The sequence below is a fragment of the Somniosus microcephalus genome, chromosome 10 (assembly GCF_052327205.1).
Source record: "Somniosus microcephalus isolate GS21.2 chromosome 10, FLI_Smic_1.0, whole genome shotgun sequence".
Lineage (NCBI taxonomy): Eukaryota > Metazoa > Chordata > Chondrichthyes > Squaliformes > Somniosidae > Somniosus > Somniosus microcephalus.
The window spans coordinates 233917883-233944356 of NC_140996.1; the positions used below are offsets into that span (position 1 = coordinate 233917883).

General features: G+C 49.9%; 1 protein-coding gene across 1 annotated transcript in view; it reads left to right on the top strand.

The window, feature by feature from the left end:
- The window catches only part of pgm2l1 (phosphoglucomutase 2-like 1), a 145514-nt gene that overhangs the window by 41121 nt on the left and 77919 nt on the right, over positions 1–26474 (top strand). Inside the window, exons 3-5 of the mRNA XM_085999793.1 lie at positions 10141–10247; positions 12743–12827; positions 15842–15925. Of these exons, the coding sequence (XP_085855919.1) occupies positions 10141–10247; positions 12743–12827; positions 15842–15925 (276 nt within the window). The remainder of the gene's footprint in view (positions 1–10140; positions 10248–12742; positions 12828–15841; positions 15926–26474) is intronic.

Here is a 26474-nt window from a genome sequence, read left to right on the forward strand (position 1 = left end):
GATAAGGGGGAACCAGTAGATGTCGTGTATTTGGATTTCCAGAAGGCATTCGATAAGGTGCCACATAAAAGGTTACTACACAAGATAAGAGCTCATGGGGTTGGGGTAATATATTAACATGGATAGAGGATTGGCTAACTAACAGAAAACAGAGAGTCGGGATAAATGGCTCATTTTCAGGTTGGCAAACTGTAACTAGTAGGGTGCCGCAGGGATCAATGCTGGGGCCTCAACTATTTGCAATCTATATTAATGACTTGGATGAAGGGACTGAGTGTAATGTAGCCAAATTTGCTGATGATACAAAGATTCAGATTAGATTTATTTGCCATATGTAACAAGTACAATGGAATGCTTGTTCCCCGTAGGACGCGTCAGCTATACATACAGCACCGCGATAGGTGGGAAAGCAAATTGTGTGGAGGACACAGAGGCCTAGATTTTCAGTGTGCCGTGAGGCGGGCTTTTAGGCGGGCGGGGGGCTAAAATCCCGAATTCAGGGGTCCTGACACCATCCCGCCCGAAACCCGCCTCCACGTAAGTTTCAAAGGAGGCGGGTACCCGCCCCGCACTGGGACCCGCCGACCCAAGGCAGGAAGGGATTAGTGCCAATTAACTGCCTGTTAACGGGTAGTTAACAGGCAGTTTTTAGCCTAATCCCTATTTTGAGGGGTGTCGTGTGGGATTCCCGACGGCTCCAAACCACGCCAGGTTAGAGTTGAAGGACTTGGAGGGGTCGCGATGTCGGTGTTCAGGTGAGTGATGGGTGCATGAGTGCAAAGGTAAGTGTGTTTGGTGTGTCTAAAGTGTGTAAAGAAGTTTAAATTACCTGTACTTACCTTAACAGCCTTTCTTCCTCTCGGCGCGGGAGTCCATCACTCAGCCGGCACTGAAAGCAGAATGGCTGTGATCTGTCAAAAGTGACAGCCCAGCTTTCAGTGCCAGTGAGAGTTCTAACTGAGTCTGCGTAGAAGGACTCCGGTTAGAAGTCAGACTGTCAGTGTTTGACAGCTTCAAAAAACTGTGAAACACTGATATTTCATCTGTCAACACCTCTTGACAGATGAAATTTCAGTCTGTGACGTCACCTGTTGCCGGGTGGCCCTTAATTGGCCTGCTGAACCCGCTGGGCGGGCTCAACAAGGTCAATCAAAGGAAAATCGCGTGGATTGGCCAGATGTCGATGGAGGCGGGACTAAAACCCGAAAGTTGTAGTCCCGACTGCTGAATAAAAATCCAGCCCAGAATCTCCAAGGGGATATAGATAGGCTAAGTGGGCAAAAATCTGGCAGATGGAGTGTGGGGAAAATGCAAGGTTATCTACTTTGGTAGGAAAAATAAAAAAGCAAATTATTTAAATGGGAAGAGATTAAAAAATGCTGAGGTACAGAGAGATCTGGGGGTCCTCGTACATGAATCACAAAAAGTTAGCATGCAGGTACAGCAAGTAATTAGGAAGGCAAATGGAATGTTGGCCTTTATTGCAAAGGGAATGGAGTATAAAAGTAGGGAAGTCCTGTTATAACTGTACAGGGCGTTGGTGAGACCACACCTGGAGTACTGCGTACAGTTTTGGTCTCCTTATTTAAGGAGGGATATACTTGCATTGGAGGCAGTTCAGAGAAGGTTCACGAGGTTGATTCCGGAGATGAAGGGGTTGTCTTATGAAGAAAGGTTGAGCAGGTTGGGCCGATACTCATTGGAGTTTAGAAGAATGAGAGGGGATCTTATTGAAACATATAAGATTCTGAAGGGGCTGGACTGGGTAGATGCTGAGAGGATGTTTCCCCTCGTGGGGGAATCTAGAACTAGGGGGCATAATTTCAGAATAAGGGGTCGCCCATTTAAACCGGAGATGAGGAGGAATTTCTTCTCTGAGGATTGTGAATCTTTGGAATTCTCTTCCCCAGAGAGCTGTGGAGGCTGGGTCACTGAATATATTTAAGGTGGAGATAGACAGATTTTTGAATGATAAGGGAGTCGAGGGTTATGGGGAGCGGGCAGGGAAGTGGAGTTGAGGCCAAGATCAGATCAGCCATGATCTTATTGAATGGCGGAGCAGGCTCGAGGGGCCAAATGACCGACTCCTCCTACGTCTTATATTCTTATGTAAACAGCTTATCTGGCCATTATCACAATGCTGTTTGTGGGAGCTTGCTGTGCGCAATTTGGCTTCCGCATTTCCCACATTACAACAGTGACTACAATCCAAAAGTACTTTATTGGCTGTAAAGCGCTTTGAGACATCCAGTGGCCATGAAAGGTGCTATATAAATGCAAGTCTTTTTTTACATTAGCTCCTGGTCCGACAACGTCTCAATTTTAAAATTCTCATCCTTGTGTTCAAATCCCTCAAGGCCCTCTCTCCTCCCTATCTCTGTAACGTCCTCCATCACAGCCCTCTTGTGATCTCTGCGGTCCTCCAATTCTGTCTTCTTGCGTGGGGTGCCGCAGGGATCAGTGCTGGGGCCTCAACTATTTACAATCTATATTAATGACTTGGATGAAGGGACCGAGTGTACTGTAGCCAAATTTGCTGATGATACAAAGATAGGTGGGAAAGCAAGTTGTGAGGAGGACACAGAGTCTGCAAAGGGATATAGACAGGTTCAGTGAGTGGGCACGAATTTGGCAGATGGAGTATAATGTGGGAAAATGTGAGGTTATCCACTTTGGTAGGAAGAATAAAAAAGCAAAATATTATTTAAATGGAGAGAGACTACAGAACGCGGCGGTACAGAGGGATCTGGGGGTCCTCGTACATGAAACACAAAACGTTAGCATGCAGGTACAACAAGTAATTAGGAAGGCAAATGGAATATGGCCTTTACTGCAAGGGGGATGGAGTATAAAAGTAGGGAAGTCTTGCTACAACTGTACAGGGTGTTGGTGAGACCACACCTGGAGTACTGCATACAGTTTTGGTCTCCTTATTTAAGGAGGGATATACTTGTATTGGAGGCAGTTCAGAGAAGGTTCACGAGGTTGATTCCTGGGATGAAGGGGTTGTCTTATGAGGAAAGGTTGAGCAGGTTGGGCCTATACTCATTGGGGTTTAGAAGAATGAGAGGTGATCTTATTGAAACATATAAGATTCTGAGGGGGCTCGACAGGGTAGATGCAGAGAGGATGTTTCCCCTCGTGGGGGAATCTAGAACTAGGGGCCATAGTTTCAGAATAAGGGGTCGCCCATTTAAAACGGAGATGAGGAGGAATTTCTTCTGAGGGCCGTGAATCTTTGGAATTCTCTACCCCAGAGAGCTGTGGAGGCGGAGTCAGTGAATATATTCAAGGCGGAGATTGACAGATGTTTGAAAAACAGGGAAATCGAGGGTTATGGGGAGCGGACAGGAAAGTGGAGTTGAGACCAAGATCAGATCAGCCATTATTTTGAATGGCGGAACAGGCTCGAGGAGCCGAATGGCCGACTCCTGCTCCTATTTCTTATGTTTTTATCTCTGATTTTCATTGCTCCACCATTGGCGGCCGTGCCTTCAGCTGCCTAGGGACTAAGCTCTGGAATTACCTCTCTACCTCTTTCTCCTTTAAGAAGCTCCTTAAAACCTACCTCTTTGACCAAGCATTTGGTCACCTGTCCTAATATCTCCTTTGTGCTCGATGTTAAATTTTGTTTGATAATCGCTCCTGTGAAGCGCCTTTGGACATTATACTACGTTAAAGGCGCTGTATAAATACACGTTGTTGTTTCTGCCGTTGTTGCTCGCACCTGTCTCCTTAGAAGGTATCTGAGAGTGATTTTAAATGCCAGAATGGCTGAGCTAGTCAGGGTTGTGTCCAGCTGGGCCATTCAGACCAGAAGGTCTTTGATTCCTGATTTGAGCTGAATTAGCTGGGCTGGCAGGAGGAGTGATGCAATTGACCTCAGCGCCCTTAGACTAAGGTAGGGAAAGATCCCCCACCATTCCCGCTGCTGATCACTACCCCCGTGTGGCCATCAGGCAAGGACAAAACTGAGCTTGGTTGTGAGATTGTCTGAAATCCAGTAGACTGTTAAATCTTGCTGTCTCGGCTCATACTAAAGAAAAGAAAGAAAGACTTGCATTTCTATAGCGCCTTTCACAACCACCGATGTCCCAAATCGCTTTACAGCCAATTAAGTACTTTTGAAGTGCAGTCACTGTTGTAATGTAGGAAACGCAGCAGCTAATTTGCACACAGCGAGCTCCCACAAACAGCAATGAGGTAATGATCAGAAAATCTATTTTAGTGATGTTAATTGACGGATAAATATTGGCCAGGACATTGGGGAGAACTCCCCTGCTTTTCGAAAAAGTGCCATGGGATCTCTTGCGTCCAGAGAGCAGTCAGGGCCTTGGTTTAACGTCTCATCCGAAAGACTTCCCCTCCAACTGTGTGGCGCTCCCTCGGCGCTGCCCCTCCGACAGTGCAGCGCTCCCTCGGTACTGCCCCTCCGACAGTGCGGCGCTCCTTCGGCGCTGCCCCTCCGACAGTGCGGCGCTCCTTCGGCGCCGCCCCTCCGACAGTGCGGCGCTCCCTCGGCACCGCCCCTCCGACAGTGCGGCGCTCCCTCGGCACCGCCCCTCCGACAGTGCGGCGCTCCCTCGGCACCGCCCCTCCGACAGTGCGGCGCTCCCTCGGCACCGCCCCTCCGACAGTGCGGCGCTCCCTCGGCACCGCCCCTCCGACAGTGCGGCGCTGCCCCTCCGACAGTGCAGTACTGCCCTTCCGACAGTGTGGCTAGTGTGTCGGCCTAGATTTTTGTGCTCCAGTCTCGAGTGGGACTTGAACCCACAACCTTCTGACTCAGAGGCGAGGTGAAAGGCTGAGATACCGAAGGGCTGCAAGTACTGTGGAACTGCACCACAGCTAGAGCCACCACCTCGAGAGGAGAGGAGAGAAGGGGAGAATTTATAAATGTGTATCTGTATAGCAGATTTTTAATGTTGACACTCCTTTGATCTTCATTCTGTTGGAGATTCTCAATCGGGCTGATTACTAAGATGACAAAGATAAGGTTACCAGACCTTTTCTTCTCATTCCCCTCTCCTGGATTAACCTTGCAATGTTTACTAAATGTGTGTTTACTGCGAAAACACTTTTAAGATGCTCCTTAAAACCTACCTCTGACCAAGCTTTTGCTCATCTGCCCTAATTTCTCCTTATGTGGCTCAGTGTCAAATTGTTGTCTTATATTACCCCTGTGAAGCACCTTGGGACGTTTTACTATGATGAAGGTGCTATATAAGTACATGTTGTTGAAACCCTATTCAGTCTTTCAATTGGCACTGTGAAATCGGATTTTAGTATCTACATGTCTTGTGGTTGTGTGACTACAAAACAAGGCAGAAGTCTTTCTCCCAGTGCTTTTTTTTATTGATGAAGTGCTATCCGTAGCAGATAAACACGATGGGCCCCTGATCAATTTAAAGGAATCAAACTCCAGACTCTCTTTTTTACTGCATTCAGAACTTTTCATGGATCCCATGAATTGTCTGTGATAGTTTCAAGCATTGGCATCCATCTTATTAGGCTCCAACAGGCCTAATGGGGATTGGCGACATGGTACCAGAGGGAAACCTGGAATAGCCTGCTCGTGGGTTGTGTGTCTCTGCATGAGTGCTAGTTTCTTGCACTGTACTGGAAATATAAGGGCTTTAGTGGCTTGTAATATAGTATGAGAGAAATGGTAAAATGAGAGAAAAGCTCCTTTAATTGACAGGGGAAGTATGTTGACTCCAGATTTGTTTGAAAATATTAACCACAAACGTTGCATTTTTGCATGTGGTCATGTTAAACTCTGTTGTTGAGTAATAGTAAACTTAGTAATAGGGACTTCCTTTTTATGCTTGAAGTCCGATTCTTCTTGAACATTGAGGCACACCCACCCATGTGGCTGTGCGTGTTTGTGTGTGTGACTGGAACGTGAACCTGCCGTGATCAGCAGCTGCATGTGGTGTCTAGCCAATGAGCATTTACTTGGCTCCAAAGGGGATGGGTGGAGCCAGTCTGTCAGTAAACAGAACTGCTGCTGTGACAGAGGCTCTCTGAAAGGAATTTCATTGATTTCACAAAAAAATCCTTTTTTAAATGAACCTTTTATATTGAGTTTATGCCATGTACAAGAAATGCACAAATTAACATTGCGATAAAATGTAATGTAGACTGTTTTCAACAGAATAGGGTTCAGAGGCAATCCCAGAGAGAGGGGCCAAGAATGGAGGCTTCCTTGAGTGGAGTAATGAACAGACATCGCCAGGATTTCAATTGTGGAGACTTTGAATGAACAGAAAAACACAAAGGAACTCCTGTTTGAAAGTCACCGGAGTTTAACCTGCAGGCACAGTGACCTTGCGTTCAGCTGCTTCACAATCACCTTGTGCACACGCAGTCAATGCAAAGCTGCATTTCTGATTTTTAACATTCTGGTGCGACCTGTTCTCTCGCCATACCCGCCATGAATGGCAGAAACACACATTGCTAATCTGTACTGGCGCGCTAAGCGTTCCACCCGCCTACGGTCAGTATTAAGACGGCTGGCCCAGTGCAAGTGTCTCCAGCAGCAGCCATTTAGCCTTGTTAACTGGTGACACTCGGAAAGAGTGCCCTGTAAGGTAAAAGGGCTAATTGCTCGTTGTCACACGTGCGATCTTGTAAGCTTTGAACACGTGTGCGCTTTACACCGTGCCTGAGACTGATGGTTGAACAAAATCATGTAAAAGGGCCAAATTATGCAGATAGTTTCGACCAGGCACAAGTTTATCAGTGGCAACAGATAGATGCATAAGTGCACAGAAACCTTTTTGCTGACACCGGTGATGCCACCTTCCACACCAGTGCTTCCGACATGTCTTCCTTTTTCCTCAACCAAGGATTCCCCTCTACCGTGGTTGACACGGCCCTCGACTGTGTCCGTTCTATCTCCCACACTTCTGCCCTCACCCCTGCCTCTCCCGGAACCACGATAGGGTTCCCCTTGCCCTCACCTTTCACCCCACCAGCCTCCACGTTCAACGGATCATCCTCCGCCATTTCCGCCACCTCCAACGTGATCCCACCACCAAACGCATCTTCCCCTCCCCTCCCCTTTCAGCATTCCGTAGGGACCGCTCCCTCCGAGACACCCTAGTCCACTCCTCTATCACCCCCAGCACCCCTTCCCCTTCGCCTGGCACCTTCCCGTGCAAGCGCAGGAGATGTAACACCTGCCCCTATACCTCCCCCTTTCCCACTGTCCAGGGCCCCAAACACCCCTTCCAGGTGAAACAGCGATTCACTTGTACTTCTTGCAATCTAGTATTACTGTATTCACTGCTCACGGTGTGGTCTCTACATTGGGGAGACCAAACGCAGATTGGGTGACCGCTTTGCGGAATACCTCCATTCAGTCCGTAAGGATGACCCTGAGTTTCCAGTCGCCTGTCATTTTAATTCACCGCTCCATTCCCACTCAGACCTCACCGTACTCGGGCTCTTGCATTGTTCCACGGAAACCCAGCGTAAGCTCGAGGAACAGCACCTCCTCTTCCGATTAGGCACTTTACAGCCTTCCGGACTCAATATCGAGTTCAACAATTTCAGATCATAACCTCGGCCCCTATTATATTTTTTATCCACACCTTTGTTTTGGCCCTTCCCCCTTTTTCTCTCTCCCACATGGCAGCTGTCTCCCATTCTGCCAGCGCATTTCACACCTAATCCAGAGCCGTCTTTTGTCTCCACTGTCCTATCACCATCTCGCCTGGTTTTGAATACCTCTTAATGTCTCTTCACTTCTCTCTTGTTCTTTCATCCCCATTTCCCAGCCCCCAAACTGGCCTTTTAATCGGTTTCATTTCCTGTGCTTTTTCAGTCTTGACGAAGGGTTTCGACCTGAAACGTTGACTCTCTTTCTCTCTCCACGGATGTTGCCTGGCCTGCTGAGTTTTTCCAGCATTTTCTGCTGTTATTCCGGTGCACACTTGTTTGGTGCCGCTTGCGAGGTTATTCTACATCATCTGGAACCTTTCACCTGTTTGCAGCGGGGCCACTTGCCGTAGAAATACATTGAATTTACAGCACAGAAACAGGCCATTCGGCCCCACTGGTCCGAGCAGGTGTTTATGCTCCACTCGAGCCTCCTCCTACCCTACTTAATCTCGCCCTATCAACATATCCTATTCCTTTCTCCCTCATGTACTTATCCAGCTTCCCCTTAAATGCATCTATACTATTTGCCTCAACCACTCCCTGTGGCAGCGAGTTCCACATTCTCACCACTCTCTGGGTAAAGAAGTTTCTCCTGAGTTCCCGATTGGATTTATTAGTGACGATCTTATATTTATAGCCCCAAGTTCTGGACTCCCCCACAAGTGGGGACATTTTCTCTACGTCTAACCTATCAAACCTCTTCATAATTCTAAAGAGCTCGATCAGATCATGCCTTCACTGTCTCTTTTCTAGAGAAAGGTGCCCCAGCCGGTTCAGTCTTTCAATTGGTGATGTGATTGTTTGCAACGTGACGGGAGTTAGCAGAACACAAGGGAAGTGATGAGCAGTGGAAGCTGAGTCTATTTTTTGGCCCTTGTTTATGTCTCTGTAGCTTCTGTTATATAACCGTGTCAGTCGTGGCTCACTGGGGAGCACCCTCGCCTCTGAGTCAGAAGGTTCCGGATTCAAGTCTCACTCCAGAGACTTGGAGCATAAAAATCTAGGCTGGCACTCCCAGGGCAGTGCTGTGCTGTCGGAGGGGCCGTCTTTCGGATGAGACGTTAAACCGAGGCCCTGTCTGCGCTCTCAGGTGGACGTAAAAGATCCCACAGCCACTATTTCGAAGAAGAGCAGGGGGAGCTCTCCCCGGTGTCCTGGGCCAATATTTATCCCTCAACCAACATCACTAAAACTGATTATCTGGTCATTATCACATTGCTGTTTGTGGGAGCTTGCTGTGTGCAAATTGGCTGCTGCGTTTCCTACATTTTCTACACTTCAACAAGTACTTCATTGGCTATAAAGCACTTTGGGATGACAGGTGGTCGGGAAAGGTGCTATAGAAATGCAGGTCTTTTCTCTTTTTTTAGCCTGGCAAAGTAAAAGCTTGTCGGAGTCTTCAGAAGGTTGTTGCAGTCAGTATATTGGGTTGATTTATGTGTAGCTGGATAGTGGTGGGGCTGAGCTTCTGGACTATTGGTAGATAGTGTAATTTTTTTCTTTCTAATGTTTGTTGCCTGGCTTTTCTACAGTAAGTACTTTCTATCGCAGGCAGACTTCCAGGTCACCTTCTCTTGTCTTGTTTCTCGTTCCTGGCTTCTCAGCAAAAAAGTGTTTTAAAACGCTGAAAGACGAGAGCTCTTTTAATCGGCAAACTGGACTTGAGGATCTGTGGCAGGGAGTGTGGAGGTGTTCCACCTTCTCCAGCAGTGTATCCAGCTACCCTGGGAGAGCTGCGGTTTGTTTTTTGTGTATAGCTGATAAACTTGCATGCTTTGGGATTGAGGTTCGCTCATTTTGATTACAGCGCACAATCTGTTTTCTTCTTCTCGCTCTCAGAATACCCACAGCTGCATGGTCTCTGCGGGTTAGTGACGTGTCTTGCCTGAGTTTTAATGCTTCCTTTACACTGTTAGGTTTTGAATATAAGTTATTGATTTATTATTGTTCTTGGGATGTGGCAGATACGGGATGCCTAGGCCATTTCAGGGGGCAGTTAAGAGTCAACCACATTACTGTGCCTGGAGTCACAGACCGGGTAAGGACATAAAGGACGTTGGTGAACCAGATGGGGTTTTTACAACAATCCGGTAGTTTCATGGTCACCTGATTACTAATGCTAGTATTTTATTCCAGATTTTATTTAATTGAATTTTAATTGGGATTTGAACTCATGTCACTGGATCATGAGTCCTGGCCTCTGGATTACTAGTCCAGTAACAGAACCACTACACTACCGTACCCCTTAGGTCAACCCCTATTTGCTCCGAGTGCATTAGGAGCCAGCCATGTAGTGTGGAACTGGAGTCCGATAAGCAGGCCAGGCCAGGCCGGGGGAAGCAGGGTCCCTTCCTGAAAGACATTACAGTTGGGTTTCAGTACAATTCACAAATGACTAGATTTTATTGAATTCAATTTCACAATTTGCTACTTGCCGAAAGCTTGTTTAAAGTGCTTTTTTTTCCTTTACAGGGTTTATTGAAGTACCTGGAGAAGTGCTTCACAGACCTAAAGCACAGGGGTGTTGTGATTGGATATGATACTCGCAGTCAAGAGACTAGCAGCTGTAGTAGTAAGAGGTAGGTGCTGGTCACAGGTGGGGGAACTTGCCGCATTCTGCTTTCCTTTTAATATGATGCAAAAGTCACATCATTGTTTTCCAATCCAAACTCCGAAATCCAATAGGCCAAGCCTTTCTTCACTCTGTGTATAGACTGCCAATAGCAGACCAGGTTCAGTCCCATTCATGTCCATCGCATGAAATTCCAGTGATTGAAGCCTGTTGCACTTTGGTCTAGCATTGTGTGGAATACTAGTGTAGCTTCTGCCTTAAATCAACTTAATGCAATCCAATTGGATCTTTCTGGTGTTTATAGTTCAGTGACTAGTTGAACCTAACTACAATTTTTATTAAAGCCATCAAGTGATTTAATAAAAAAATGAATTGCGATTAATATACCTGACTAGAGTAAAGCTCCCTCTACACTGTTCCATCAAACACTCCCAGGGCGGGTACAGCACGGGTTAGATACAGAGTAAAGCTCCCTCTACACTGTCCCATCAAACACTCCCAGGGCAGGTACAGCACGGGTTAGATACAGAGTAAAGCTCCCTCTACACTGTCCCATCAAACACTCCCAGGGCAGGTACAGCACGGGTTAGATACAGAGTAAAGCTCCCTCTACACTGTCCCATCAAACACTCCCAGGGCAGGTACAGCACGGGTTAGTTGCTGAGTAAAACTGCCTCTAGTCTTCCTACAATGTACTTAGATGTACCAATGTGACTTGGTGCCTCTTTGAGTGAGATTGCAAATTAGTATTGAATGAGGGGTTATACTTACAACATGATAGTACTGTCCAAACACATTACACAAATGTTTGAACCCAGCTCTAAGAAATTGTCAAATCCACCACACCACCCAGTCCCTCTTTAGAGCCCAAATTTAAATGAAAGGACAGAAGGTTGTATATACTTTTTATTAAGGATTCTCTGGAGCCAAAAAATGCATATGGCCTAAGATTGTATAAAGAAAGAAAGACTTGCATTTATATAGCACCTTTCACAACCTCAGGACATCTCAAAGTGCTTTACAGCCAATAGTCATTTTGAAGTGCAGTTGCTGTTGTAATGTAGGAAACACAGCAGCCAATTTGCGCACAGCAAGATCACACAAACAGCAATGAGATAATGACCAGATAATCTGTTTTAGTGGTGTCGATTTGAGGGATAAATATTGGCTAGGACACTAGGGATAACTCCCCTGCTCTTCTTTGAAATAGTGCTATGGGATCTTTTACGTCCACCTGAGAAAGCAGACGGGGCCTCGGTTTAATGTCTCACCCGAAAGACGGCACCTCCGACAGTGCTGCACTGCACTGGGAGCACCAGCCTAGATTTTTGTGCTGAAGTTTCTGGAGTGGGACTTGAATCCACAACCTTCTGACTCAGAGGCGAGGGTGCTGCCCACTGAGCCACGGCTGACATGGGAACACGTGCCATCCGGACCCTGTGGGAGTACATGTATTGTGTCTTACCCAGGCAACAACAACGACTTGCATTTATATAGCGCCTTTAACATAAGGAAATATCCCATGGCATAATCAGACAAAAATTGACACCAGCCAAAGATAGAGATGTTCGAGAAAGAGATATCAGAGGGATGACTAAAAGCGGTGGGTTTTAATGAGGACCTTACAGAAGGAGCGAGAAGTGGAGGCGGACAGGATTACGGAGGAAATTCCAGAGCTTGGGGCCTAGATGGCTGAAGTTGTGACCGCCAATGGTGGGGTGAAGGGAGTGATTAGCCAATGTAGATCACAAAGCGCGGAGGTGGTGGGTGAGCAGAAACATAGAAGATAGGAGCAGGAGTAGGCCATTCGGCCCCTCGAGCCTGCTCCGCCATTTAATGAGATCACAGCTGATCATCCAAATTCAGTACCCTGTCCCTGCCTTCTCTCCATATCCCTTGATCCCTTTAGCCTTAAGAAATATATCTAACTCCTTCTTGAATATATTTAATGAATTGGCCTCTACTGCCTTCTGTGGTAGAGAATTCAACAGGTTCACCACTCTCTGGGTGAAGAAATTCCTCCTCATCTCTGTCCTAAATGGCTTACCCCTTATCCTTAGACTGTGACCCCTGGTTCTGGACTCCCCGACCATCGGGAGCATCCTTCCTGCATCTAGTCTGTCTAGTCCTGTTAGAATTTTATAAGTTTCGATGAGATCCCCTCTCATTCTTCTAAACTCCAGCGAGTACAAGCCCAATCGACTTGGTACGGGTTAGGATACGACTCTGGGAGTACGTGTCGCATGTCTCACCGAGATCTTGTTCTCTCCCTGAAGTTTTGTGTCGAGTGAGATGCAAACAGTGCACTCTAACGGATGGTTCGTTCTGGTCGTGAATACAAGTTTCCTCTGTCTGGTCTCCAAATTTAGATAACTTTTGAATGTACCCAATACTGCAAATGTATCTTTTGTTGATAAATGGTATCAATTAGTTCACTTTATTAATGCCATATAATCTGATAACTAATGACATGGAAACTCTTTTTCTTACCATTTATTGCAGACTTGCCCAATTGACTGCTGCTGTGTTCCTTGGCAAAGATATACCTGTGTATCTGTTTTCTACATATGTGCCAACACCATTTGTGGTAAGAATGGGCTGTGATTACAACGAGCGTATCTGAACCTGATATTCTCAGGTCTGGATTGGCGGAAAGCATTCCTTAGAAATCTAATGAAAGAACTAGAGAAAACATTAAGCTTGGAATTTGTGGGAGTTTGTGGCGCAATGGGTTAGATGCTGGCCTTCCATTGCTGGGACCTAGGTTCTAATCTAACCCATGCTAAAGAGAAGAAAGTCTCCTCTGACTTTCTTACGTCAGTTAGAGCAGTCTCAGCCAGTTCCTAGTGGAGGTGGGCCCATAACGTGAAACTCTCCCCTAATTTGTTACTAATTGACACTCAACTGGCAATCTCACTCAGGATGGTAGATTTTGAAAGTGGAAAATTGTCCCTGACGCTGTTCTGCAGGTAAGGCGTGTTGTTGTCAGCTGTGGCTCAGTGGGTAGCACCCTCTCCTCTGAGTCAGATGGTGTGGATTCATATCCCACTACAGAGACTTGAGCACAAGAACCTAGGCTGACACTCACAGTGCAATACCGAGGGAGTGCTGCATTGTCGGAGGTGCCGTCTTTCGGATGAGACGTTAAACCAAGACCCCGTCTGCGCTCTCAGGTGAACATAAATGATCCCATGGCACTATTTCGAAGGAGAACAGGGGAGTTCTCCACAGTGTCCTGGGCCAACATTTGTCCCTCAATCAACATCACAAACAGATTATCTGGTCATTTATCACATTGCTGTTTGTGGGAGCTTGCTGTGCGCAAATTGGCTGCCGCATTTCCTACATTACAACAGTGACTACACTTCAAAAAGTACTTCATTGGCTGTAAAGTGCTTTGGGACGTCCAGTCGTCGTGAAAGGCGCTGGAGAAATACAAGCCTTTTTTTCTTTTGCTAAGGCATGTTGTTAGGGCAATATAGAGGGATCTTTTATTCTGCATCTAATGGCACTATCTGACCTGGGAGTGCTGTAGTGTGTCTGCGCTTTTATCTCAGTTGGGGTACATATAGCTCTGCGATCTTTCTGTATATCCTCTCGTGGTTCCTTTTTTACATAAAATGGGCCTTTCAGCCCAACTGCTCCGTGCTGGCGTTTATGCTCAACATGAGCCTCCTCCCACCCTACTTCATCTCGCCCCATCAGCATATCCTTCTATTCCTTTCTCCCTCATGTACTTATCTGGCTTCCCCTTAAATTCATCAATGCTAATTGCCTCACCTACTCCTTGTAGTAGCGAGTTCCACATTCTCAAAATTAGGGCGAACATTGGTGGGAGGTGACTCGTGTGGAGCATAAACTCTCGGAGTAAAGAAGTTTCTCCTGAATTGCCTATTAACACTGCTCAACTTTTTTTCTTGTTCAGGAGGAAATGAAGGAACTTGCTGTTTCTGAAAGTAGGGGATCAATAGGTGGTGGTGGTGGTGGTGGGAGAGAGTACAAGTCCATGATAGAATAATCATATACTGACGTTGGAGGGACAGGCTTGATGAGTCAAATGGCATTTTCTCACTCTGGAGTTTGCAGTTCTTGATATTTGGCGAGTTCAGACTGGGACTGAGAACAAGAGCAGGATCCCTTCCAGCCCAAACATATTCAAACCCGCATCGGAGCCGGCCGTTCTACTCACCAGTCCAAAACTCTACAGCAGATGCCAACGTGGGCACACGGCCACAACCAGAGTACTGTCACAACTCCGTGTCTTTACAATGAGTAACTACGGGGCACCACATCTATCAAAGTGCAAACACTGGGCTGACTGTTCCTCAGTACGAGACTGGCTAGTACACTGTGGAGACCGAATGGCTAATGCCCCAGTCCACCAACCCCGCCCCCCAATCAGACCCAATCGATTTGAACCTGTGACTCCTTAACCAGTGAGCTGCTGCAGGTGATTTCTACTACAGTAGTTCAAAAGCTATTTTATTCTGGTATCTCCACATCCCTGGTAATGCCCCATAAGCCAATCTTTTTTCCCTATCTTGGAATTGGAGTTGATTGCAGTGCAGTTTCATTTCTCCAGCCCAATTTCCTCCTCCTCCTGAAAGTATCAATTCTTTCTGAAATGCAGTTCAGTGGGCGCTGGTAACTTTTACCTTCATGCTTGAGCACATTCAGTGGGTCTCAGCAGGCTATTCAACTATGGGGGGCTGTCTCGATTGAAAGCACCCTCGCTGAACCCAATGCTCATTCTCTTGCACATTTTCCATAAGGAGTTGCTGGATAGTGATGAGGAGTGGAAATCCTAGGTATTTGTGCTCTCGTCCCTAGCCCTGGAGCAGCAAGGCTAATTGTGGAATCCCTAGCGTCACCTCGGCTAGCACACTTCATTTTAAAAAGACAAAAACAAATTTGAAGAAGAGGTTTTTTTTTATTAATTTGTGGGATGTGGGCCTCGCTGGCAAGGCCAGCATTTATTGCCCATCCCTAATTGCCCTTGAGAAGGTGGTGGTGAGCCGCCTTCTTGAACCGCTGCAGTCCATGTGCTGAAGGTACTCCCACAGTGATGTTATGGAGGGAGTTCCAGGATTTTGACCCAGTGCCGATGAAGGAACGGCGATATATTTCCAAGTCAGGATGGTGTGGAACTTGGAGGGGAACTTGGATGTGGTGGTGTTCCCATGTGCCTGCTGCCCTTGTCCTTCTAGGTGGAAGAGGTCGCGGGTTTGGGAGGTGCTGCCGAAGAAGCCTTGGCGAGTTGCTGCAGTGCATCTTGTACATGGTCCACACTGCAGCCACAGTGCGCCGGTGGTGGAGGGAGTGAATGTTTAAGGTGGTGGATGGGGTGCCAATCAAGCGGGCTGCTTTGTCCCGGATGGTGTCGAGCTTCTTGTGTTGTTGGAGCTGCACTCATCCAGGCAAGTGGAGAGGTTTGATTCTGTGCTACTGCTTTTTACAACTGACTCCCACATTACTCACTTCTTCTGATGTGTTTTTCTTGGAGGGGAAGAAGCAGGGAAGAATGGAGGATGGGAAAGCAGTTGGTAAGTCACCAACTGTTATTTGACTGTGACCTGAATTGTTGTCTTTTTTTCCTTCCAGCCCTATGCTGTTAAGCAGCTTCATCTTGCAGCTGGTGTGATGATTACTGCATCTCACAATCCCAAGCAAGACAATGGATATAAGGTACCGTGCAGTGCATGGCTAATGAGTTTGTGAAGTGATCTGTATGTGATTTGGGAGGGGTTGGCACTCTGCATTAGATTTTGAAGCACCTTCCTCGCAAAGTACAGAAATGCAAGGTCAGAATTCGAAGTAGAATGGTCAGATCTTTCTTCAGTGGTTGTTACGGTCATGAAAAGATTAGGTGATGTGTTTTTAGTCCGGTTGCGCAATTGTACCTGGGCACGGGTGAAATTAAGTCTGAGTCAAGCCAATACAATACAGTTTCAGCCCGTGCGATCGGTTCTTTTTGCTGTCTCCTTGCCTGAGATGAGCTTTCAGCAGAGTTGAGCTGCTTTACCTGTTACCCCACCCCTGCCCAAGAAGGGAGAAAAAATCCAGACTACGAGTAGAGTGCATACCGACATTCTGTAACTTTGAATATTTTTTTGTTCTCGTACAGGAAGATTTCTTCAATCCAAGATTTTGATGTTTTGTACAGGCCCATAGGCAGTATTTCTGGATGTTGTATACTGTCTGTCCTCCACCCCCCCCCCCTTTTTTTAAACCAGCAGCTCTGCTCCCCACCCCCTCCCTTTGCATTTGCCTTCTATTTGCATTCTCATTCTCTTCATTTCTCCCTCTTTTTTTTGTACATGTAATCCTCCATTTTTCATTGGCCATTTTTGTTTCGCTTGTTCTCTGTTCTCCTTTGCTCATATTTAACTTGCCTTTGTCGTAGCTCTTTTTTCGGAATCCATTTTATAATCTTGTTTTAACCCTTGTCTTGTGATTGTTGTGCATACAAATTAAGCAGTAGGTTGTTTCTGCTGTTTTGAATGGCTGCTGCGTGTGTGCAGTATGCATCTTCCTATGGAGCAGACAGCGGTTGGCCAATTCTAGAAGTGGGTATGCTGTACACCATGCATTAGATTTAATTTTAGTGGGAGGAGAGGACTGAGTGGGCATGCTCTCCTAGATAATGTGGACCTTTGACATTTTATTTGGTGCATTTTCAAGATGTTGTAGCGGTTCGTGTAGATCGCCACTAAATAAGAGAGTTTGACTTCGACGAACTATAAATAAGTTGTTTATTTACAGGAACAGGCTAATTACAGCAGGTAAGATGGCTGTGTGGTAAACCACTGTTATACCTGTGATGAAATATTCCATTCATCACTGCCTGTGACTGTGGTTGGTTTCAGTTTCATTTCCCTTACCTCTGTTCCGTTTCCTCACCATTGTATTGTACTATGTGTAGGGCTCCGCCTATACCTGGCCCATAGTACAATACAATGTGTAGGGCTCCGCCCATACCTGGCCCCGATGTAAGCTGGCCCAGCCTGCAGCACATCCAGTACGGCAGAGCTCTGGATGGAAGATACCTCTCTCCTGTGTGTTACCTTCTAAGTCAATAAAAGCCTTGTTTTGTTTCGCTATCATCGAGTCTCGGATTTATTGAGGCACATCAATTTTATTGACTTAATTTTCAACACAATGGATCAACTCTTGAAACCCGAACGTTTGGATTTCGACCAGCATGCTTCGGACGCATCGGCACGCTTCGGACACTGGTTTATGTCTATGGAATTCTTCCTGGACAATTCCGCAGCTGTCAAAGGCGCTACGGACGCTGTGAGTATGAAACTCAGAATTCTGCGGAATTGGGTAAGCCACCGGGTTTACCCCCTCATCCAAGACGCCGACACGTACCCGGCCGCCTGCGACATCTTAAAGGCGCATTACCAGCAGCCTACGAATGAGGTGTATGCTAGGCATCTGCTCGCTACTCGCGCACAGCGACCTGGGGAATCGGTGGAGGAGTTCCGAGGCACCCTGAAAACGCTTGGCAAAGACTGCAAGTGCCAAGATGTAAAAGCCGCAGTGTACACTGACGAGCTTGTTCGCGATGCCTTTATCACAGGCCTCAGCTCCGCTTACATCCGGCAGAGACTGCTGGAAAAAACGGGATTGGACCTGAAACAGGCTGCGGACACAATGCGATCCCTGGATGTGGCCCAGAGAAACTCGGACGCCTACTCTTCAGTCCACGCCGCCACGTGCGCACCAAGGGCGCCGCCATCTTGGAAGGCATCTTCCCCGCCCGGCAGCCCGACACCGTCGGGGCCCCGCTCTCCCCCCAGAAGCCCTACGACAGCCGCGACGCGTCGGGGACCCAACTGCTACTTCTGCGGGCAGCCGAAGCACACCAGAAACCTGTGCCCGGCGAAAGGCACCACCTGCTTTAAGTGCGGTAAGAAGGGGCACTTCGGGAAGGTGTACAGAGGGAACCCCGCCGGAAAACCCGCCACCGCCGCGTGTGCGCCGTGGGAGCGGCCATCTTGGACGCCATCTTGCCCGACCTCGTGGGGTCCGCCATCTTGTGAGCAGACAGCGTGGACGCCATCTTGTCTCGATCAGGGCCCTACAGTGGCATCGGTCACAGTGGACCAGACCAGGCCGCACCTGCTATCCAAATCAATGGTGGACATCGAGGTAAACGGGTGCGGGGTTAAATGTTTAATTGACAGTGGAAGCACGGAGAGTTTTATCCACCCTGAACTGGCACAACAACTCTCCCTAAAGGTGGTCCCTACTCTGGGTACCATCTCTATGGCTGATAAAACCCAGACATCGACCATTATGGGTTACTGCACGGTACAATTGTCCGTTAACGGAACTGTATACGATAATTTTAAAGTATTAATCATGAAGAATCTATGTGCGAGCGTGATCTTGGGCCTGGATTTCCAGTGCAACCACCAAAGCATCACGCTCAAGTACGGTGGGTCCCAGCCGCCCCTCACAGTGTGCGGTCTGGCTACCCTGAAGGTAAAGCCGCCTTCGCTATTCGCGAACCTTACCCCTAACTGCCGGCCAATAGCGACCAAAAGCAGGAGGTACAGCTGGGAGGACAGGCGGTTTATCGCGACCGAGGTAGACAGGCTCCTGAAAGAGCGCATTATTGAACGCAGCAACAGCCCGTGGCGCGCCCAAGTGGTGGTGGTAAGGGGTAGCGAGAAGAAACGGATGGTGATCGACTATAGCCAAACGATCAACAGGTACACCCAACTAGACGCCTACCCGCTACCCCGCATATCACAAATGGTGAACCAAATCGCCCAATACCGGGTGTTCTCCACCATCGACCTCAAGTCAGCGTACCACCAGCTCCCTATCAGACCAGAGGACCGCCCGTACACCGCCTTCGAGGCGAACGGACGCCTCTACCAATTCCTCAGAGTCCCCTTTGGGGTGACGAATGGGGTCTCGGTCTTCCAGAGGGAGATGGACCGCATGGTCGATGACCACCACTTGCAGGCAACCTTCCCCTACCTCGACAACGTCACCATCTGCGGTCACAACCAGCAGGATCACGACTCGAACCTCGAGAGGTTCCTGAAAACCGCACAAAAACTCAACCTCACCTACAACGAGGACAAGTGCGTTTTCAACACCACGCGCCTCTGCATACTAGGCAGCGTGGTGGAGAATGGGGAAATCGGACCAGACCCCGACCGATTGCGCACCCTACGGGAGCTGCCCCTGCCCAACACTCCCAAAGCCCTAAAAAGGTGCCTGGGGTTATTTTCTTATTATTCCCAATGGGTCCCCAACTACTCCGACAAAGCCCGCCCCCTCTTGAAAGCATCCTCTTTTCCGCTCTCTGCTGAGGCCCACGCCGCCTTCAAAAGCATTAAGCAGGATATTGAGCGGGCCGCGCTACAGGCAGTGGACGAGAACACTCCATTTCAAGTGGAAAGTGATGCGTCTGACTTTGCCTTGGCGGCCACCCTCAACCAGGCGGGGCGGCCCGTAGCTTTCTTCTCGAGGACCCTCCAAGGGCCCGAGATCAGACACTCCTCCGTGGAAAAGGAGGCCCAAGCCATCGTGGAGGCAGTGCGCCACTGGCGCCACTACCTAGCTGGCAAACGCTTCACCCTACTTACCGACCAGCGGTCGGTAGCGTTTATGTTCAATAATAAACAGAGGGGGAAGATCAAAAATGATAAGATTCTTAGGTGGCGGATCGAGCTCTCCACCTTCGATTATGACATCATTTACCGGCCAGGGGCCCTTAACGAATCCCCTGACTCCCTCTCACGAGGGATGTGTGCCAGCGCCACCGGGGATCGGCTACAGACCCTCCACAACGACCTCTGCCACCCAGGGGTCACGCGGCTGTTCCACTTCATAAAGTCCCGCAACTTACCCTACTCGATTGAGGAAGTTCGGTCTCTGACCAGGAACTGCCGCACTTGCGCTGAGTGCAAGCCTCGGTTCTACCGCCCAGATAGGGCCCACTTAATCAAAGCTACACGGCCCTTTGAGCGGCTCGGCTTAGATTTCAAGGGCCCCCTCCCGTCCGTCGACCGCAATGTTTACTTCCTGAACATTGTGGACGAATACTCCCGGTTCCCATTCGCCTTCCCCTGCCCAGACATGACCAGCGCCATGGTCATTAAATGCCTCAACAGCCTGTTCTGCCTGTTCGGTATGCCGAGCTACATCCATACGGATAGGGGGGCGTCCTTCATGAGTGAAGAGCTACGCCAGTACATGCTGTCCAGGGGGATCGCCACGAGCCGTACCACCAGCTACAACCCCCGGGGTAACGGTCAAGTGGAGCGAGAGAACGGGACAGTATGGAAAGCAGTCACTCTAGCTCTAAGGACCAAGGGCCTCCCTATCTCCCGCTGGCAGGAAGTCCTCCCAGATGTGCTCCATTCGATACGGTCGCTATTGTGTACGGCCACTAATGCCACGCCTCATGAACGAATGTTTGTCTTTCCCCGGAAATCTACCTCAGGCGTATCCATGCCGTCATGGCTCTCCACCCCAGGTCCGGTATTCGTGCGAAGGCATGTGAGGGGCCACAAGACGGACCCTCTCGTGGAGCCAGTGCACCTACTCCACGCCAACCCCCAATACGCGTATGTCCGGCACGCCGACGGAAGGGAGGACACCGTGTCCATAAAAGACGTCGCCCCAGCCGGTAACGACAACAACCACGACAATAGCAGCAACAACGATCACAGCAACTCTTACCCACCCACTACTCTTTCATCACCCCCGGAAGAACATCGACCAACGGCACCCCCACCAACTACCCCTTCAACAACCCTGGCGGCACCCCCGGCAGAGACCCAGGAGGCCACCGGGGACACCCAGCCGACACCCGCGGCACCACAACAGCCACGTCGGTCGCAGAGGACTATCAAACCCCCGAACAGACTAAATCTATAGAAGGGGTGAATGTGATGAAATATTCCATTCATCACTGCCTGTGACTGTGGTTGGTTTCAGTTTCATTTCCCTTACCTCTGTTCCGTTTCCTCACCATAGTGCTCCGCCCATACCTGGCCCATTGTATTGTACTATGTGTAGGGCTCCGCCCATACCTGGCCCCTATGTAAGCTGGCCCAGCCTGCAGCACATCCAGTACGGCAGAGCTCTGGATGGAAGATACCTCTCTCCTGTGTGTTACCTTCTGATGCGCTATCAATTACTCATAAAAGACTGAGAGTTAGAAGAGTAACTAAAGGCTTTTATTAACAACAGAATGGAGGTCTGCCTCAAGTGGTCGACCGGTCCAGAAATACAAAGGGCTGGGGAGCAGTCACCTTTATACTAGGACCTGTGGGAGGAGTCAGCCGAGGCATGTCCAGGCATGTACACAGTGGAATACAAACAGGACAAACAGGAATACAAACAGTGGTTTACCACATTCACCCCTTGTTTAAAATTGAGTCCGGCGGGGTGAAGTGTATTAAAAGTTAGTGTATTGGAGTCTCTCCGGAGGTCTTGTCTGCCGCTGTGATCTGCGTGGCGACGGCAGGGGTAGTGAAGTTTCCGGCGTCGAGTCCAGCGTAGGCTGTGGCACAGGCGTGTCGTCCTCGTAGATGTCGAGCGGGTCGCGGGGCCCCGGCCTGCCGTCTGCTGGGGCTGGATATCGGATCGTGGGGGGGGGTGGTGGTAGTGGGTAGTGGGTTACTGCGGCCCCCGAGGGTGCAAGGTCTCTTATGGAGACTGTGTCCTCCCGCCCGTCCGGGTATGCGATGTAAGCATACTGGGGGTTGGCGTGGAGGAGGTCGACCCTCTCGACCAGGGGATCCGTTTTATGGGTCCTCACGTGTCTTCTCAGTAGGACCGGCCCTGGGGACGTCAGCCATGGCGGTAGCGGTGTCCCCGATGTGGACTTCCTTGGGAAGACAAACATTTTCTCATGAGGGGTGGCGTTAGTGGCAGTGCAGAGCAGTGACCGAATAGAGTGGAGCGCATCGGGGAGCACATCCTGCCAGCGGGAGGTTGGAAAGCCCCTAGACTTTAAGGCTAGCAGGACGGCCTTCCAAACTGTCGCATTTTCTCTTTCCACCTGTCCGTTCCCCCGGGGGTTGTAACTGGTGGTCCTGCTTGTGGCAATACCCCTAGTTAGCAGGTACTGACGGAGTTCGTCGCTCATAAACGATGAGCCCCGGTCGCTATGGATATAGCTGGGGAAGCCGAACAGGGTGAAGAGGTTGTTCAGACATTTAATGACCGTGGCACTGGTCATGTCCGGGCAGGGGATGGCGAACGGGAAACGGGAGTACTCCTCAATAATATTGAGGAAGTACACGTTGCGGTTGGAGGAGGGGAGAGGCCCTTTAAAATCAACGCTAAGGGGCGAGTGGCTTTTATCAGGTGGGCCCTGTCTGGACTATAAAAGTGCGGTTTGCACTCAGCGCAGACTTGGCAGTTCCTGGTCATGGTCCTGACCTCCTCAATAGAGTAAGGCAGGTTGCGGGCCTTGATGAGGTGGAAGAACCTGGTGACCCCCGGGTGGCAGAGGTCATTGTGGAGGGCCCGCAGTCTATTGATCTGCGTGCTGGCGCAGATGCCACGCGATAGCGCATCCGGGGGTTCATTTAGCTTCCCGGGCCGGTACAAGATCTCGTAGTTGTAGGTGGAAAGTTCGATTCTCCACCTCAAGATCTTGTCATTTTTGATTTTGCCCCTCTGCTTGTTGTTAAACATAAAAGCAACTGAACGCTGGTCAGTGAGCAGGGTAAATCGTTTTCCGGCCAGGTAGTGCCTCCAATGACGCACAGCCTCCACAATCGCCTGGGCCTCCTTCTCAACAGCGGAGTGTCTGGTCTCCGGGCCTTGGAGGGTTTGTGAAAAGAAGGCCACGGGTCTCCCCGCCTGATTGAGGGTAGCGGCCAGGGCAAAGTCGGACGCGTCGCTTTCCACCTGGAAGGGGATGGATTCGTCCACTGCGTGCATGGTGGCTTTGGCAATGTCCTCCTTGATACGGTGGAAGGCTAAGCGGGCCTCTGCCGTCAAGGGAAAAGAGGTGGACTTGATCAGCGGACGGGCCTTGTCCGCATAGTAGGGGACCCACTGGGCGTAATAGGAGAAAAACCCTAGGCACCTCTTCAGGGCCTTGAGGCAGTGGGGCAGTGGGAGTTCCATAAGGGGACGCATCCGGTCAGGGTCGGGGCCGATGACTCCGTGTTCCACAACACAGCCAAGGATGGCGAGGCGGTTTGTGCGGAATATGCACTTCTCCTTGTTATATGTCAGGTTTAGGAGTTGGGCGGTGCGGAGGAATTTTTCGAGGTTTGCGTCACGGTCCTGCAAGTCACGGCCGCAGATGGTCACATTGTCCAGATATGGGAAAGTGGCCTGCAACGCATTTTGATCTACCATCCGGTCCATCTCCCTTTGGAAGACGGAGACCCCGTTGGTGACGCCAAAGGGAACCCTAAGGAAGTGATAGAGGCGGCCGTTTGCCTCAAAGGCAGTGTACTGGCGGTCCTCAGGGTGGATGGGGAGCTGGTGGTACGCTGATTTCAGGTCAATGGTCGAGAAGACGCGGTACTGCGCGATCTGGTTGACCATATCAGCTATACGGGGGAGTGGGTAGGCGTCCAGCAGGGTGTAGCGATTTATTGTCTGGCTGTAGTCGATGACCAGGCGCTGCTTCTCGCCGGTCTTAACGACCACAACCTGGGCTCGCCAGGGGCTGGTGCTGCCCTCAATAATCCCTTCTTTCAGGAGCCGCTCCACTTCGGTTTTAATGAAAACCCTGTCCCCGGCACTGTATCGCCTGCTCTTTGTGGCGATGGGCTTACAGTCGGGGGTGAGGTTAGCAAACAGTGGTGGGGGGGTGACTCTGAGTGTGGAGAGGTTGCACCTGGTGCGCGGCGGGCAATTTGGAAGCTGCTGGCTGCGGACTGTGAGTGGGGGTAGGGGTCCACCGTACGCCATCGTAACACTTTTAAGGTGGCACTGAAAATCTAACCCCAGCAGGACGGCAGCGCAGAGGTCAGGCAGGACCAGAAGTTTAAAATGATCGTACACGGTCCCGTCTACTACGAGTGTCACCACGCAGTAGCCGCCGATGTCCGCCGACTGGGACTCGGAGGCCATAGAAATCCGCTGTTGCGCAGGCAGGACTGGGAGAGAGCAACGCCGCACCGTGTCGGGGTGGATGAAGCTCTCCGTGCTCCCAGAGTCAAAAAGGCAGATTGTATCGTGACCATTTACCTTAATGTCCATTGTGGAACTGGCCAGTTGGTGCGGTCTCGCTTGGTCCAGTGTAACGGATGCCAGCGTAGGGGTCGGTGTGTCACTGCGGGTATCAGATGAGGCGGTGTCGGGGGCCTGCTGCGTCCCGGCTGTCGTCCAAGATGGCGGCGTCCATGATCCCCATGTGGCTGGAGGCGTCCAAAATGGCTGCTGTACCGGTGATTCGCACATGGCCGGGGAGGTCCAAGATGGCGGCCCGCATGGCCCACACGCGGCGCTGCTGGGGTTCGGGGTGGCTTTGGCCCTGCAGACGCGAGCGTAGTGTCCCTTCTTCCCGCAGCCCGAGCAGGTCGCGTTTTTCGCCGAGCAGCGCGCTCTGGGGTGTTTTGCCTGGCCACAGAAGTAGCATTTCTGGCCTTGGGGCACTGCTGTCTGGCCTTGGGACACTGCTGCGGTAGTTGGGCCGTTGTTGGGGTGTGGCTGGGGTGGCACGGCGCTATGAGGCGGTCCTACCGTGTCCCAGGCTGTCATTCCCCGCGGCGTCCACGGTGCAGAGGAGTAGGCATCCATGCCCTGGTAGGCTGCATCCAACGATAGTGCGAGTTCAGAGGCCTTGTTGAGGTCGAGGTTACTCTGCTCCAACAGTCGCTGTCGGGTGTAATTGGATCTGTGGCCCGCTACAAAAGCGTCCCGGATAAGTTCCTCTGTGTACACGGCGGCCTTTACATCCTTACAACCACAGGCCCGGCCAAGCACAGACAGTGCCTGAAGGTATTCCACGGTCGATTCCCCAGGTTGTTGTTTACGACTCCCCAGGAGGTGCCTGGCGTACACTTCGTTCACTGGGCGCGTGTACTGGTCCTTGAGGAGCTTGATAGCGTCCGCGTACGAGGTCGCGTATTGGATGACCGAGTACACTCGGTGGTTCACTTTGGAGGTCAGGACATCCAGTTTGTCCTCGTCCGATTTGATGGCTTCGGAGGCGGTCAGGAATTTTTCGAAACACTTAAGCCAGTGAGTAAACTTGGTGGATGAGTCCGCCTCCCGATGATCTAAGTCCAGGCATGCTGGTGTGAGGATCTTCTCCATAATAAAAATGTTGTTAATAAAATTGATGCGCTGAGAGTTAGAAGAGTAACTAAAGGCTTTTATTAACAACAGAATGGAGGTCTGCCTCGAGTGGTCGACCGGTCCAGAAATACAAAGGGCTGGGGAGCAGTCACCTTTATACTCGGAGCTGTGGGAGGAGTCAGCCGAGGCATGTCCAGGCATGTACACAGTGGAATACAAACAGGACAAACAGGAATACAAACAGTGGTTTACCACACCTTCTAAGTCAATAAAAGCCTTGTTTTGTTTCGCTAACATCGAGTCTCGGATTTATTGAGGCACATCAATACCTGCCTGTGTGTGTGTTTGTATTCCACTGTGTACATGTCTGTACGTGCCTCGGCTGACTCCTCCCACGAGTCCAGGTATAAAGGTGACTGCTCCACAGTCCCTCTGTATTCTGGACTGGTTGACCACTCGAGGCACACCTTCATTCTCTTGTTAATAAAAGCCTGTTAGTTACTCGCTTAACCTCAGTCTTTTGAGTAATTGATGGCGCATCAGGCTGACTGTAGGCGCACCGTGATGTAGGTCTTGTCCCAGCGGGGACTCCACGAGGACTGAGTTCGCAGTCCTGTGGGGAGCGTGATGATGTCATCGCATTTGTGTTGTGACGTCCTCACGTTCGCGTTTCCCGCGCTTAGGGCGTCACGTGATGCGCGTCGTTGCGTCACTGGCCGTTGAGGCCGAAGTCGGGAGGCCGGACTGTGACGGTACTTGCTGCAGGAGCGGAAGATCGCGTCGCTCCTGTCGGCTGGCCGTTGAAGACGCTAGGTCGGGCTGTGCCGACGCACGCACATCACGTCGTACGTGACGTGACGTCAGCGCGCTAGGGCGCGTCTTAAAGGGGCAACGGCCCCAAAAGGTAAGTTAAACATACAGTAAGGTAAGTTAAAGGGAATTATGTGTCTCAATGTAAGGGACAACCGGTGGTACTGCCACATAGGCC